This window comes from Vombatus ursinus, unplaced genomic scaffold (assembly GCF_900497805.2).
Source record: "Vombatus ursinus unplaced genomic scaffold, bare-nosed wombat genome assembly UNPS02010980.1, whole genome shotgun sequence".
NCBI lineage: Eukaryota > Metazoa > Chordata > Mammalia > Diprotodontia > Vombatidae > Vombatus > Vombatus ursinus.
In genome coordinates this window covers 5,031,329-5,047,903 of record NW_020950758.1, presented here as the reverse complement: position 1 = coordinate 5,047,903, position 16,575 = coordinate 5,031,329, and the positions used below count along the sequence as shown (strand labels likewise).

At 48.1% G+C, this 16,575-nt stretch overlaps 1 protein-coding gene across 2 annotated transcripts in view; it reads left to right on the top strand.

Moving 5' to 3' along the window:
• FAM49A (family with sequence similarity 49 member A) overlaps window positions 1-13,995 on the top strand; it is a 94,526-nt gene extending 80,531 nt beyond the window's left edge. For both annotated transcript variants that reach the window (XM_027855616.1, XM_027855614.1), the window contains 8 exons: window positions 1,222-1,327; window positions 1,880-2,016; window positions 2,313-2,390; window positions 5,377-5,493; window positions 5,582-5,661; window positions 7,239-7,365; window positions 9,061-9,131; window positions 13,437-13,995. In XM_027855616.1, the coding sequence (XP_027711417.1) occupies window positions 1,222-1,327; window positions 1,880-2,016; window positions 2,313-2,390; window positions 5,377-5,493; window positions 5,582-5,661; window positions 7,239-7,365; window positions 9,061-9,131; window positions 13,437-13,500 (780 nt within the window). In that variant the 3' untranslated portion in view covers window positions 13,501-13,995. The remainder of the gene's footprint in view (window positions 1-1,221; window positions 1,328-1,879; window positions 2,017-2,312; window positions 2,391-5,376; window positions 5,494-5,581; window positions 5,662-7,238; window positions 7,366-9,060; window positions 9,132-13,436) is intronic.
• Window positions 13,996-16,575: the final 2,580 nt, after the last annotated feature.

The following is a 16,575-nucleotide window of genomic DNA, read 5'->3' as shown; positions in this document are numbered from 1 at the left end:
CCTAGCCATCTGAATTTCCCACTTCCAGCACTCAAAGGAGATGATTTTCGAGAACAGAAGACTTGTTATTGTCTTTAGTCAGAAGGGAGTCTGAATTTGGTCTTTCAGAACATCTCTCACTGACACCTCACAAGGGAAGGAATGGAAGCCTTGTTCAGGGCCATGTTAGTAGCAGACCGATTGGGGGGGGGGTTTCAGGATGTAAATCTCTGGGCTGGTTCTTCAGAAGGAGCTAAGGAACCATCTTGGAGGAGACCACTTGTCACAGAATATGGCACTGGCTGTGTAGGTTCTAGCATAGTACCTTGCACATAGTAGGTCCTAAGAAGTGTTTGTAGGTAAAAGAAGCAGATTCCAGGCTTCTTGTTGTTGTTATTTTCTATACTGCCCCAAAACTATACCCTAGAATGTGAAACTTAGAACACACAATGTTAGAATTGGAAATACCTTTTGAAAACAGAATTTTAGAATGTGGAATGTTTGTTCTAGAAAGGACCTTGAGACATAGAATGTAGGAGATGACAATGATCTTGGAATATATACAGGGTGTCCCAAAAGTCTTAGGGCTTGCAACTAACTAATGTTAGAACTGGACATGAAATAACTTTAGAACATAGACCCTTACAACAGAGATTACTAAAATTAAAGTGACCTCAGAATACAGAACGTTAGAACTTAAAGGGAACTTAAGATACAGAATGTTAGAACACAAGTATTACAACTAAGAGGTACTTTAGGACCTAGACCTCTGGAACATCCAGTGTTAGAATCTGTAGAGACTTTAGAACAAAGAACCTAATCATCTAGAATGTTAGACCTAGAAGGAACCTTAGCCTGTAGAATATTAGAACTTGAAGGTTCCTTAGAACATAGAACTTTAGAACACAGAATACGAGAGTCAGAAAGTGTTCTCTGCATATTTAAGCTTCATCACTTGAATGAGATGAATTATTCCATGCCTCTGGAGGGGTAAGGATAGATGCTGAACCTGACACTTCATGGCATAGGAAGTTCTCCAATGAGGAAGCTCCCTCTACCGAAGCAAGTTGGCATCTTCTTCATGACTTGGATCTTAGAGCACCATCCAGGGCTCTGGGGAGGTTATGTGACTTGCCCAGGGTCACACAACCAGTATGTTTCAGGGACAGTACTTGGACCTAGGTCTTCCTGGCTCAGGGGCAGCTTCTCTATCCATGATATCCCACGGTTTCTCCCTTGTAGGCAATCCAAAATCCCAACGACATCCAGCTGCAAGAAAAGGCTTGGAATGCAGTGTGTCCACTTGTCGTCCGGCTGAAGAGGTTCTATGAATTTTCCATCCGGCTCGGTGAGTTCACATTTTCAGCTTCATTTTATTGATCTGTTTTTAAAATCTCAATCTGATGCTTTGATACTCTTCTGATGGTAACTCCCACATATAGAGCACCGCCTGCTTTTTCCTTTGGAAGCCAAACAACTGCCTTGGGAGGTCAGTGGTACAAGGATTGTTGTCCCCTTTTTGGAAAGGAGGAAACTGAAGCCCAGAGAGTTAAAGTGAGGATTGGGGCATGTCAGCATTCCCCTCTTCCTCCAACACACATCCTCTTCCCCTCACCCTCCTTCTATAAGCTCACAGGGAAAGACGGAAGTCAGGTTACTTCTGAGATGTAGAGTCACAGGATGAGAGCTCAGAAGGACTTTAGAGACCCCTGGCTCCAATCCCTTCGTGTGAAAACAAGGACACAGAAAGGGGCAGAGACTTTTCCTAAGACTCCACATAAGAAAGTGGAAGGGCTGGGGTTGGACATCCTCTGGTTTCAAATTCATTTCTCTTTCCCCTGAGTCAGGGGCTGACGGTCAGGAAAGGGGGCTGGTGTGTGTTCATGGCTTTACCTTTCAGAGAAAGCTCTGCAGAATCTTCTGGAATGCCTGACGTGCCCACCCTACACCCCCACCCAGCACCTGGAGAGAGAACAGGCTCTGGCCAAGGAGTTTGCCGAGATCCTGCACTTCACCCTACGCTTTGATGAACTGAAGGTGAGGTGGGGGCTTCCATCCTTGATGCTCCCAGGTGTCTTTGTAGCCTCTCCAGTTCAGGGGTCCCTAACATGGGATAGATACCAGGAAGTCCATGGATGTGGACAGGAACCCAGCTCCAAATGAAACCTGGCATTTCCTTGAATTACGAATGTGGGCAACAAGCCGTGGTAGGCTCTGGCTTCGCCAGACGGCCCAAGGGGTCCAGAGCACACAAATGATGAAGCACCCTGCTCGGCTGCATGTGCCCCTGACACAGGACCTGGCCAACGCTTCTCTGCTCTGTCTCCTTCCAGATGAGAAACCCTGCGATACAGAACGACTTCAGCTACTACAGGAGGACGATAAGCCGCAATCGGATCAACAATATGCACGTAAGCATGCAGGTTCAGTGTGTGGGCTGTGGACTGCCCTACGTGTATTTTATTTCCATTTTTCTACTTTGGGGGAGAGGTTTGAGAGAAAGTTATGGGAAGAAAAATGGTGGTCATTCTGCTTAAAAACTATTTTTTAAATAAAGTGTGGTGGATGTCTTTTATCTTTGTGTCACCTACATTCACCCCCCCCCAAAGTATCCCTTATCATAAAGAATTATAAATTGAGGGAGGGAAGATTAAGGAAAACTAGCAAACATGTTGTAAAAAAAGGCTTGCTCTCCTCTGTCCTGTCTCACCCACAGTCCTCCATCCACACAGGGGAGATGCTTTCTGGTGTCTCTTCCCTGGGGCCAAGCTTGGTCACTACCATCTCACAACAACACTGAGCTTGGGTTGTGGCTATCGTCACTGGGTGAATTATTTTTCTGGTTCTACTTCCTTCACCCAATATTGACTCAGATAGTTCTTCTCATCCATATGCATCTTTTCTTACAGCTTGATAATATTCCATTTCCTTCATGTACCACAACTGGTTTAACCTTTCCCCAATCAATGGGCATCTATGTTGTTTCTAATTCTTTACTGCCACAAAACTTGCTGCTATAAATATTTTGGCATGTATTAGGCCTTTCTTTATAATTTTTTCTATTGAATAATATCTACCAGTAGAATCTATGGGTCAAAGGGTGTGGACATTTTATTAACGCTCAGCATAATTCTAGATTACTCTCCAGAATGGATTAATTTACAACTCCATGAACAATGTAACAACAAACGACAAAGTCTGTCCTTGAAAAGCATTTATTAAAGGCTTACCGTCTATAATAACCCATGCAGGGCTATCTTGGGGGTATGGGGAATATAGATCCTACCCTCATGGAGCTTACAGTCTTCTTGATGTAGGGGGACATATGACACACACACAGATAACTACTGTACAAGGTATAGGAGAAAAAGAGGTTCAGACAAAGTTCCAGGAAGATTTGAGGACGGAGCAATTCCAAGGAACCAAGGAACACTTCATGGGGAAGGTGGAAACTTAATTTGATCTTAAAGAAGGATATCAGCAGGTTGATGTAAAGAGAGAGAATATTCCAATCATTGGACATGACCTCCATGGAAACACAAATGGGAGAAAGCAGATGGAGTGCGTGGAATAATTAGGCTCCAATACAGCTGAAATGTAGAGTTTCTGGGGGGCTAGTATGAAACAAATCTCCAAGTACAGGTTGGGGGGCTACTGTCGGGTGGGGAGGGTGCTTAAATGCTAGGCATAGAAATTCATATTTTAACCAAAGGAGCCACTAAAGACTTTTAAGCAGGGGTGTGTTGTGGTTGGACTTCTGCTGTAGGAAGGTTATTTTGCTGTCTTTTGAGAAGATGGACTGGCTAGGGAAGAGACTATAAGCTGGGAGTCCATTACAATAGTCAATGTGAGAAATGATGAGGCTGAATTAAGATGGTGGTCATGTGAGTAGAGAGAAGGGATGGGTGGAGGAAAATTTGACAAGATCTGTTGAGTTATTGCATGTTGGGCTGAAGGAGACCAAAGAGTCAAGAATGACTCTGGTCTATTGAACCAGGGAGAAAGATTTGGAATGCAGTGGGGGATGGGGGAGGATATGTTAGCTGTCACTAAATATTTGAAGAGCTGGCCATTGAAAGAGAGATGAGGCTTGTTCTGCTTGGCCTCCAGGACAGAACCAGAAGCAACAGGGGGAAGTTTAAAAAAACAGATTTAGGCTAGATGGCAGGAAGAACCTCCAAGCAATGAGAGCTGTCTCCAAGTGGAATGAAGCCCCTCAAGGGTGGTGGGCTCTCTCCATAGGAAGCCTTGAGGCCAAGGCTGGAAGACCACTTATTGAGGATATTGCAGAAGAAAGCATTAACCAGCTGGAGTTGGAACTGGGGCCGGGGAGGGGGGGGCGGGAGGCGAGAAGAGGGCTGAGATTCCCTCTGGCTCTAAGATGGAATACATTTGTAATGGGGAGAATCCATCTGTGTGGAGCTGCCCTCAAAGAAATAGGGTTAGATCAGAGGAGGGAGACGGGACTCAAGAACAAGATAGTGAGTTCTGTTTTGACCACATTGAATATGAGGCGGTGGCAGGACATCCTGGTGGAGATACTGTGCAAGGAGTTGGTGATGTGAACATAATGTCTGGGGGTGGGGGATGGGCTCGATTCATAGATCTAGGAGTCATCTGCATGGTAGCAATCATTGGAGCCATGGGGGCCAGGAGAGAAAGACAAACAGACACTGATGAGAAGTGGACATACAATTCAGTAAACATTTATTAGGCTCCTTCTGTATGCATGACATTGTGATAAATGATAAGGCGATATGACACAGTGGGAAAATCACTGGATTTGTGATCGGGGATCTTGAGTTCAAATCCTTTTTCCCCTCCTTCTTGCCTCTATGACTTTCGACAAGTCATTTTTCATCTCTGGGCCTCAGTTGCCTGATCTGTAAAATGAGGGTATTGGCCTTAATAATCTCTGAGGTCCCCTCCAGGTTTAACTTTATGATTCTGTAAAATAATAATAATGATAATAATGATGATGATGATGATGATGATAATGATAAATGGACCAAAAGGTACAGCACAGACCCTGCTTCAGTCTAATTGAGGCAGAAGGACATCACGCTGAATTAGAAGGGTTCTGGATTTGGAGACAGGAATTCAGTACCAAGCCTAGCTCTGCCTGCCACTTACTGCCTGTGTGGCCTTGGGGAAGTCACATCATGAGTTTCCTCATCTGTGAAATGAGGTTGGTCTAGATGGCCCTGAGGTCACTCCTTGCTCCACCTTTACAGGATAGCATCTCTACGATATAAGGAGCTTGTGATTACTTGAGAGGAAGAGTCGGGGCTATACAACCAGCAATAGAGACTTGAACTCAGGTCCCACTCCTCCCCATTGCCTGGCAGCTGGGACCCACTTTTTATAAATGCCATCTTCTCTCCTTCCTTCCATCAGCTAGACATCGAAAATGAAGTCAACAATGAGATGGCCAACCGAATGTCCCTCTTCTATGCAGAAGCCACCCCAATGCTGAAGACCCTCAGCAATGCCACAACATACTTTGTGTCCGAGGTGAGTGTCCTCGGGTAGGGAGGTGGGGGATGGGATGCAGGCAGCGGGACTCACAGGGATGTTCTCGTCTCTTGTGTCTTCTTTTTAGAACAAAACCCTGCCCATTGAAAACACAACAGACTGCCTTAGCACGATGATAAGTGTGTGTAAAGTCATGCTGGAGACCCCGTAAGTCAAGGCGGCTGCCAGTCACTGAGAGGTGCTGGGGGCCAGCAGTGGCCGGTTGGCCTGTGCTGTGTATATTGTTGGGTGTCTGTGACTGAGTGTGGGGGAAGATAAATGGAAAAGCCCCTCAAGGGTCTGGAGCAATATTAGAAGGCGACCTTGTGTGTTTGAGTCATCCTCCCATGGCCAGACTGAGCCCAAGAGCTCTCTTCCAGGTCATTCCCACTGGTGATGAGGGTCCCTGAGGGAAAGTGGAGGCAGCACTGGATCTGGAGTCAGGAGGGTCTGTGCTCCAGCCCAGTGGCCATGCCTAGCCACTTATCCTCTGAGTCTTAGTTTTCCTGTCTATAAAATGGGGGCATCTGCCTTACAGAGTGATTTCTTTTCACTTCCTGGTTATCCGTAGTTGTGGATGTTATCGTCATTTCAACCCTGTCTCTGTGTCCAGAAAAACAGTCTTCCTTCTGGATTTGTCATAGCATTCTTGTTGCAAGCCCTAAAGTGGCAGATGAGTAAATCCAGGCACGTGGCTGGCACTTTATGTGGACTCTGGCATGGAGGGCTGCAGCAATGCCAATAAAAATAACTCCTGTTTCTTTAGCATGTAGAAGTTTGTGAGACCTTAGATCTAAACTTCAAAGTGACCTTAGAAGTCATTGAGTCCAACTACATCTTCTTATAGACCAGAGGGGCAAAGTGCTTCCCCAAGGCAACACAGGTAGTGTCTGAGGAGGGATTCGAACCCAGCTCTCCTGACTCCCAAGCCAGTGCTTCCTGTATCTGGGTGCACAAAATGCCTTCCTTACAACTAAACTATGAGGTTTGGCAGTGCAAAGATCACTGACCCATTTTACAGAGAGGGAAACTGAGTTCTAAAGAGAAGTGACTTGCCTGTGTTCACACAGCCCGATATCACTTACACTGAAATTTTCTCTTAATACAAAAGTTGTTTGTTTTGCTTTAAGGTTACTCCCCTCCCCAGAAAATATTATCTGAAGTTTTCTCCAATCTCTGTTTGACTTGGGATATATAGACCACCAGCCTGCCCCTAGTGAGCGCATAGAATGCAAGCCGTGTTCTCAGGCTCTCTGCCTGCTGGATGCATGCCTTCTCCTTTGCTCCTATCCTGATCTATGGTCCGTGTTTCAAGGAGATAAGCAACTGCTGCTGAGGATCAGCCACTTCTTCTATTGGAACAAGCCAGAGTCTTCTTCCTCCATAACAGAGTCATTATTCTCCAAACTCTTGGGCAGCCAGAGAGACCCAGTAGAAAATAACCACAATTAATGGGCATTGGCAGGAGAGAGCAATTCCCAGTCCCACTCCAGGGGGATATGGAAGATATTTCTTTGCCTCTTCATTTCCCATCTGCTCTCTTTTGGTCTGCCTGGTCAGGAGGATGGGTTCTTGGCAAAATGCTCAGTGCTGGACTTGTTATTGGTTTATTGTCCCCAGGGGTGTCTGAGAACGTCCAGATGAGATCATTTTAATGACCCCAGGTAGCCAGTGTTGGGATATTCAGATCATTGGGCTTTGTGGGTGAAACAGTTGGGCTGATGGACGTTTCCTCTGTGTTCCAGAGAGTACCGAAGTAGATTCACCAGTGAAGAAACTCTACTCTTCTGTATGCGAGTGATGGTTGGCGTCATCATCCTCTATGACCACGTGCACCCGGTGGGGGCTTTCTGTAAGACGTCCAAGATTGATGTAAGGACTGCGGGGAGGCAGATTTTTCCAGTCAATAACCTTTCAATGGTGCTGTCACGGTGGTCAGGTCTAACACAGAACGTTAGAACTTATGGGAACTTTAGATCTTGGAAAAGAGAGGAAATCTGAGTATGAAAGGAAGCAAGGACATTGAATGTTCTAGCTTGAAAGAGCCTTACATAGAACATAGAATTTCAGAGTCAGGAAAGACCTTTGTCAGAGGAAACAAGAATGTCAGAGAATGAGAAAGTGTTTATTGAGGGCTTGCTTCTTCTAGAAGTTCTTCTAGAACTCCAAGAGATGATCAGAGAAAGCATTTGATGGGAAAGATCACCTCTGGTAATGAGGCTCCCCACATCCTCATGGAGCAGGTATGCTGGATAAGCCAGTCCACTGGGCTGCTATGGGTGATGTTTGGTGACAGGCAAGGAAAGACTCTTCTCATAAGTAATCCACATTGACTGGGTTCCTGGCCCAGCAGGGGAGAGATGGAGAGTGGTCGAGAGAGGAGATGGGAGGGAGGGAAACAAGGAGGGAGAAAAAAAAGAAAAGAAAAAAGGAGGGAGGGAGGGAGAGGAGAGAAAGAGACAGAGAAGATAGGAGAGAGAGAAAATAGAGAGAGACAGAGACAAAGAGAGACAGAGACAGAAAAGGGACACTGGTGATAATGTTTCACAAGTTAAACACTTAGAGAATGCAGGTGTTCTTGGCTCTTCTGATCTGGATTCTGCCCGTCATAGAATCATAAAGTGGAAAAGGAACATGAACATGAGAGCTGGAAGGGCTGAAACAACTGGCCACACCGTGCCTTTCCAAACTTGCTGTGCATTACTGCTCCTCCACCATCTCCACCTGCTCACTCCTTTGCCCTTGGCCCACAGGGGTACCTCATACAAGCATTCTCTTGCCCTCCCAAACTTTGCCACTTCTTCACACTCTCATCTCCTCTACTACTCTTACCAAAAATCCCATCCCTTAGTCCAGCCTGTCCCATCTGAGTGTTAGGAAGCTGATTAAAGTAATTCACTCTAAGGTGTGATTGACTGTGTGCCCAGGAACCTTCAAGTGGCATTCATTGTTCAAAAGAGCAGGCTTCTTGCCACCAGATGGCTCTCTAATCATGGGATTTCAGGTGGAGTAAAAACTGCAAACCCTTGTGAGGGTCCAGCTAGGGTGGTCTTGCTGGGAAATCTGGCCCAGATGTCAGCTCTTCTCCACCCCCAACTGCTCTTTTTTTTCCCCTGACTTTTCCATTCCCCACCCTGAGCCCACAGATGTAAAGGTAGCGTAGTGTAATGGTTCGAACCCCAGATTCCTAGTCAGAAGGTTGACCCAGGAAGCAGTGGGTTCCACCTAGGCGCCTTCAAACAAAGGCTACCTGACCACAAATTGGCTTTATTATAAAGAGGATTCTTATTAGGTCATGGCTGACCCGGATGGGTTCTGTAGTTCTAAGTGCCAAGACCCTGTGCTTCCAGTTCTATGGCCAAGAGTCCTAGGTTTTGTTACCTCCTATCTATGTGACTTTAGGCTAGTCCCTTCCCCTCCTTGGACCTCCCTTTATCACCCTGAAAAATAAAGGAAGTGATTTTTCTCAGGCAGCAGTTGGATAGGATTTTTGTCATGTGGACCTGCCATGATGTTGTGCTTGTTTTCCTGACCTATGGGATGCTTGACTGACGTTTCTTCTCCTAGATGAAAGGCTGTATCAAAGTGCTGAAGGAGCAACCCCCAGACAGTGTGGAAGGCCTCTTGAATGCCCTCAGGTAAGCCTGGAATTAGTGTCAGAGCTGAGAAGGAATTCAGAACTGACATGGCCAAGCTCAAGGGAGCTTCAGCTCATAGAAAAGGCAATGTCCACTTTGGGGGAGACTTCAGAGCACAGAATGTTAGACCTTATGGGAACTTTAGATCTTAGAACAGAGAGGATGACTGAGCATGAAAGGAACCAAGGACATCGAATGTTCTAGCTCAAAGGAGTCTTATATGGAACATAGAATTTCAGAGCTGGGAAGGACCTTTGTGAGAGGAAATAAGAAAATGTCAGAGAATGAGAAAGTGTTTATTGAGGGCTTGCTATGTGCCAAAGACCATGCTGAACTCGAGAAATAGAAATAGGAAAGTGAGAAGATTGCTAATCTCAAAGCAAGTCAATGAGTATTTATTGAGCGTCTACTGTGTGCTAAGCACTGTGCTAAGTGCTAGGGATTCAGAAAAGGACAGAAAATAGTCCCTGTTCCCAAGGAGCAGAGGAGAGAACAGACAAACAATTCTACGCAAACAAGATCCAGAGAGGATGAATGGAAGATGATGTCAGAGGAGAGGCACCGAACTTCATGACTTATAGGGTGCAGGAAGACTGGGAAGGGAGGATGAGGCCAGGCCATGAAGGGCTTCAGAAGACAAATAGAAGACGTTGTCTTTGATCCTGGAGCAGACGGGAAGGCCCTGGACTTTACTGAAGACAGAAGAGACACAGTCAAACCTGAGCTTTGGGAAGGCGGGTTTGACAGCTGAACATCGAAGACCCCGCTACGAGAAGGGGTGCGAAGAAGACGGGCTAAGCAGTGGACCTGTCGGCTTGTGGCGACCTCTATTCAATCATGAGCGTATTCTAAACGAGCTAAAGAGGATCAAGGAGAAGAGAGCGACCAAGAGTCCCAAAGGCTGCAGAGAGGCCAAGGAGAATGAGGACGGAGGAAAGGCCGATCCCTGGTCACTTTGGAGAGAGCGGCTTTGCTGGAAAGATCGGGTGGAAACCAGACTAGAAGGGGTTAAGAAGAGAGTGAGAGGAGGAAGTGGAGGCCCCAATTGTAGATGGCCTTCTCAGAGAATTTAGCAAGGAAAGGGAGGAAAGCTATGGGATGATGAGATGGGGATGGATGGGTCAAGTGGGGGTTGAGATTAGGGGTGACATAAGCATATTTGTAGGGAGAAAGGAAGCATCCAGTAGACAGGGAGCCATTGCAGATTAATTAGTGAGAGCACAGGAATGATGAAGGGGCAGCTAGATGGCACAGGGGAAAGAGCACCAAGCCTAGAGTCAGGAAGACCTGAGTTCATATCCAACCCCAGACACTGGCTAGTTGTGTGACCCTGGGCAAGTCACTTCATCCTGTTTGCCTCAGTTTCCTCATCTGTAAAATGAGCTGGAGAAGCAAATGGCTACCCACTCCTGTTTCTCTGCCAAGAAAACACCAAATGGTATCAGAAAGAGTTGGACACGACTGGAGCGTCTCAACAACATGGGGATGAGAAGATGGGATGCTTGAATTCTAACGTGGGGGACGGCACCAGGTTCACAGGTCAGCTACAGGACAGAAAGAAAGGCAGACCAGTGTGGGGCCGGGGCAAGGGGTGGGGAATGAGGGTCTCAGAATACAGAACAGAAGGTGTTGTAGCTGAGACACTTTCGAACATAGACGGTCATGGCTTGAGCACTCGAAGGATGTCTGAGTGAGGAGTTGCCTTTGAACTTGAAATATCAGAGATGGGTTAGAAGACCTTAAAATGTAAGAATGGAGGAGGTTAGAACTTAGAAAGTGCTTGGGGATAATCTAGTCTGATCCCTTTTCTAAAATCAAGATTTTGAGGCCTACATGAGGCAAACGACTTGGCCAAGGTAATACATTGAAGTAGGGTAGAGGAGCCAGGCTTCATGAGGCTCTCTCCACTGCACTAATCACTCGGCACCTAAAACAGTCTGTGTGGGCCGTACTCCGGCCAGGGCAGAATGCTGGCCTCAAGGCTGCTTGGTTGTGCTTCTGACTGCAAAGATGGCATTCGAACCCAGATCTTTCTGGTTCTCCGTCTGAGTCTTCTTGCCCTTCACGACAACTGAATGAACACAGCATATGCCTGAGACCACAGGTCGCAGAATCATCCATGTGGGGCATATCCGGCCCAGCTCCCTCCAAACAGACGAGGAAACTGAGACCCAGAGAGGAGGTGACTTAAAGCGGAGAATCTTAGACACAGGGCTAGAAAGCACTTCATAGGCCGTTAAGGTTGAACCCCTCGCTCCACGGGGAAGGAACGCCAAGGGACATCAAGTTCAAAGGTCAGCCTTTGAAAGCAGGGATTGCTTCTTTCTTTGCCCGTGTATCCCCTGTGCCTTACACCAAGGATGCATCTCATAAATGCTTGTCGGTTGATTATCCAAGATGACTCTGGGAGCAGAGAAAGGATTCGAACCCAGTTCTCACCTAGAATTGAGCACTTAGAGTCCGCAGGCCTGTCTACAGGCCCATATGTTCCCTTTCTCCCTCCAGGATATAGGTCTTGTCTGAGGTGACATATTTCATAATGAAGGATGCTCTTTCTTTGGCCGTAAGGTCAAATTGGGGATGATCTTCATGCATGGGGGTTGGGGTGAGGAGGATCCACCCTGGAGGAGAGACACCCAGAAGGGAAGCCCTCCTAGGTTCTTAAATAATTCAATAGGAGTTTTCTGGCCAAGAATTCTTGCATTAATGTTACTGGTTGTGAAAGGCCCTTGTTGAGAGGTGGGGATAGAAGATCTGGAAAATTCTTCAAAAGACTTACAGGGTATTTATCTGGAAATAGTCTTAAGGCCAATCTGATCCTACCTCATTGTTTAACTGAGGAGCGAACTGCGTCCCAGACAGGGCCAGCGATCTCCCAAGCTGTCAGAGGCAGCTTCGGGGTGCTAGCCAAGGTCTTCTGACTCCAGAGATCAGGGCCTCGTCCTATCCTCGTTTTGGGGCCTCTTAGGACCCAGATAGTCATTCCCACTTAGTTCTGAATCAGACTGGGGTCTTTTGCAGGCTGGGATCAGGAGATCAATGATAGAAAAGAGTGATCTTTGGTAACTGCTCGTTCTGTGGACGTTGTCAGTTTTAACACAGGTCAGTGAATGTATTTGGAAGGTGAGACGGTCCCATTTCAGTGGCTAAACCACAGGACTCCCAAGAGTCCACAAACGTCTATACCACCTTTCCCTCCTCTAGCTCAGTCAGACCGTACAATAACCCTGTGAGGCTGATATTAGTGTCCACGGGGATGTCGCATTAAAAGCCCTTCTCTTGGAGACCAGAGACCAGCTGATGGATACGGCCTCTGAGCTTGCTTCCTTCCTTCTCTGTATGAAAGGGTAACAATCATACCTGCATATTAGAATATTAGCCAGTTGAGGGAGGGACTGTCGCACTTCTTGTATTTATGTTCCTGACACCCACCCCTAGTGCTAGAACACAGTAGGTGCTTAATAAAAGCTTATGTATTAAGTGATGGATTGTACGTCCTATTTCACAGGGCAATTGTGAGAAAAGTGTTTTCTAAACCTTAGAACGTTATACAAATTTAAGGTCTGGCTATCCTCAACTTACTAAAAAAGAAACTGAGGCACAGAGAAGAAAACTAACATAGTCAAGTTCATGCTCTGACTTCAAGTCGAGGATGCCCCTGCTACAGGCATTTTAGTGGCCTGGAAACCCTACCCTTGGTCTGAATAAGTGTTTGAGGGGCAATCTATCACGTCAGACCTTGGAGTCAGGGTGTCCCAAGTTCAAGGCCCATCTCTGACACATATTGTATGACCCTGGGCAAGTCACCTAAACTCCAGTGCACGAGGCAGCTCTCTGCTGCAGATGAACTGCTGATGAGTTTCCATGTTGGGGAGCTTCCCACACTTCTGAGATCATGAGTCCAAGACAACAAGAACCCCAGGAGAGGGGCGTGGGGGTGGGGCAGAACAAGGAGCGACAGGGGCATGTTGCAAAGAGGCCAACTCAGGTCCTAATATATTTGGAGAAATTTTTGAGTAATTGAAGCTTTGGTCCCAAAGTAGAACGCGCTGCCTTGGGGGAATATTAGGAGCCAGAGGCCTTGGGTTCAGTCTTTTTCAGATCCAACCTCCGGGTGTGACCCTGGCTCATTTGACCTCGCTGAGCCTCAGTTTCACCATCTGCACAATGAAAGGGTGGGGGTAGCTGCCTCTGAACTCCTGTCTAGCGCTGAGAGGCTGGGTCCTGCACTAGCTGGGCCCGAGAGCAGCGGACTCTGAGCTCTGGACCTCGGTTCCTATTTCCTGCTTGCTTCCCCCCCACCAGGTTCACTACAAAGCACCTGAATGATGAGTCCACCTCCAAACAGATCCGAGCCATGCTCCAGTAGAGGCCTCTCTGCACTGAGGATCCCGCCGGGGCCCTGACCTCAGAAGATGTATATGTTTACATAATTTAATACAGATTTATGTTAATACTTGTGTATTTACATAACCATTTCCTTCCTGTCATTGAGATGTATGGCCCTTCGGTCCTAACCTGACTGATTCTCGCAACCCGTAGTGAGACATAAATTTCCTCCCCAGCCCTCCCCTTGACCTTCAGACAGACAAGCCCCACGGCCCCACAGGCCTGGGAGAAGTGAGGCTTTGTGCTTTCCGTTCCCTGGACCCTCAGCTGTCTGAAGTCCCTCCCTCTCCGTGGTAGCCTTTCCTTCCTCGTTGCCCTGTCTTTGGGAGAGACGTAGAGTTGTGGAAGCTCAGCTAGGCCTCGTTCCTGTCTCAGCTGGGCTTAAAGCAAGGCAGATGTTCTCCTGAGACAGGAACTACATTTACCATAAACACTTTTTTAAAAATTAAAATAAAAATAAGAAGTTACGTGTGGAGACAGTGGAGCTGGTAAGTATTAGGACTGGCTCTTTGTTCCTCGGAAGGCCACGCCGCACACGTGTAGGGTCTGTCTCTTGCTTGGGACCTGGGGGGCACCCTTGGTATCAGCAACTCCTCTCGTTGTCAGGCTGGATTTTTCTTCCATCATTCTCTGTCAACCCATCAAGACAAGATGCAACTCGGAGTTAGTGCTTTGATGGCAGAGGCCCCTCTGCCCTCCTCCCCCCTCAGAAGCCTCAGCTGAGCCCTCTGTGCCTCGAGATCCATCTTGCTTTGAAGGGTCTCAAGAGGCAGGGGGGTTCACCTTCAGGTCAGGTCCTTCTCCTGGGGGTCAAGCACCTTGGGTTCTGGGAGGGGCCCCCTATGTTGAGGAGACAGAGGGAATCGTCAACCCCCACGAACCAGGGTTCAGGGGGGCAGCAAGATAAACGTTCTGGGTAACTGAAGGGGGTTCTGGTTTAATCAGAGGGTAATCACCAGGAAATGCTTTTAACTTTCAATCTATCCTAGAAGTCTCCCCCATTCACCCCCCCGCATCTGAACCCTCCTTCCTGCCTCATGGACGAGAATCTGGCAAAACTTCCCTGGAGGATGGAGGGTCCATCAGGGCCCCATGAGCATCATCCAGGAACGTAGCCTAAGACAGCCACATGGGACTTCAGGAAGTAGAACACAGCATGGCATCTTGGTGAACTTTCTCATTTTACTGATGAGGAAACTAAGGCACAAAGCGGGGAATGTGACTTGCTCAAGGTCATTCTGCAGCAGCACACAACTAGGTCTCCTTCCCAGTCCGGTCCCCTGCTCACCGCTTTCCGGGCATGTCATGAGACTTGAAATAGCCAGGCGAGGGCCATGTTCTAAGGCAGGTTGGGTGCTGGCCTCTGAGTCAGGAAGACCGGGCTTCATCTGCCACCTCAGATACATGGTAGCCATGGGGAAGTCACTTTCCCGCTTTCAGACTTGTTTTCTTCATCTGTAAAATGGGGTAATAGTGATAGCACCTGCCTCCCAGGGTCATGGTGAAGAGGAAAGGAGCTAATATTTGTCAAGTGCTCAGCAAACCTTCAAGCACCATAGAAATGGAAGCTAATGTTATTTATTACCTTTAAATGGCTTTTGATTATTGATGTGGTGGGAAATGGAGGGGGAGAGCATGGAGGGGCATCTAGGCCTCCTCTTCTTGAGCGGCTACCTGATATGGACTGGTTTTGTGGTCATTTGCTGGATTTCCAGTTAATCCTCTTTGGCTTCAGCCCTTGGAATGAGCAGGACATGCACGCCTTTGGTGATGGAGTCTGGGAGGGATCACCCCTTCCAGCCCTGCCCCCTCCACGCAGCCAGGGCACAAGCTCGCCCGCCATCCTCCTGGCTGCACCGCTCGAGCGTCCCTGGGCCAGACAGAACCAGAGGTCTCATCCAGCGCCCCCTCATGGGGACCCACCCCCACAAGTGGTCATCTAGGTGCCTCTCGAGGAAAGGCATTCCACTGTTCAGAGCTGTCTTATCTTGAGCTTCCAAGGTCCAGGTTCTTCCCTGTGGGTGCACGTGCCAGCCTTTCAAATACTACCATGCCCCGGCCCCACCCCCTGTGCTCCAAGGAGGAGCAGCTTCTCCAGCTCCACAGCCCCAGTTCTTTCCAGGGCCTTCATCCCGCAGAGGCTGAGGCCTTCGATTCTGGCCATGCTGCATCACTTCCAGCTAAGTGGCGCGGCAGATAAAGCCCTGGGTCTAGAGTCAGGAACATGTGGGTATGAATCCTGCCTGGTAGCTGTGTGACCCTGGGCGAGTCACTTAACCAAAGTTCTTAGCTTCTTCATTTTTAAAATGAGGATGACGATGGTGCCTGCAAGGCTGTTGGGAGCTTTGAGTGACACAACCTGTGTAAAGCACTTTGCAAACATTGGATCAAGAGCTCTCTCACTGCTCACTCCCATCATTCATTTCCTCGTCTCTCAAATGGAGGGCTTTGGACTCGCCGGGTCGCTTCCACGTCTCAGCATGGGATCCTCGGGTGCTACTGCAGTCCCAAGCCCAGCTCTACCTGTCATCGCCTCGGGTGACCTCGGACGTGTTCTTTTGACTGTGTGAGCAGTAAAGAGTCCCATGGGCCTGGAGGCAGGGAGCGGGTTCGAATCCTGCCTCGCAGCCTCGTGACCTGGGCAAGTCCGCAGAATGACGGGCTGGACTCAGCTAAGTCCAAGGTCCCGTCCAGCTCTCCACGTGGGATCTTGTGATTAGACTTCCTGGGAGGTCCCTTCAAGCTCCAAATCTATGATCTAATTGGATCTCGGATCCAGCTTGATTGTCGTCCCCGGCAGCTTCCCAGCTAGTCAGGGTCCTTTCTAAAAGGTGGCGCCCAAAGCGAACACAAGAGGACAGCTGGGGCCTAGGAGCTGGACTTCTCTTCAGGCTCTTACAGGCCACCCCAGCTCGGAGTCTGAGCCGACCTACCTTTGTGGTGGGCCACATTGAGCTACCGTCTACTGATCCCAAGCCCTGGCCCACCTCACCCACTGATCCAAGCCGTGGCCCACCTCACCCACTGATCCCAAGCCCTGGCCCACCTCACCCAC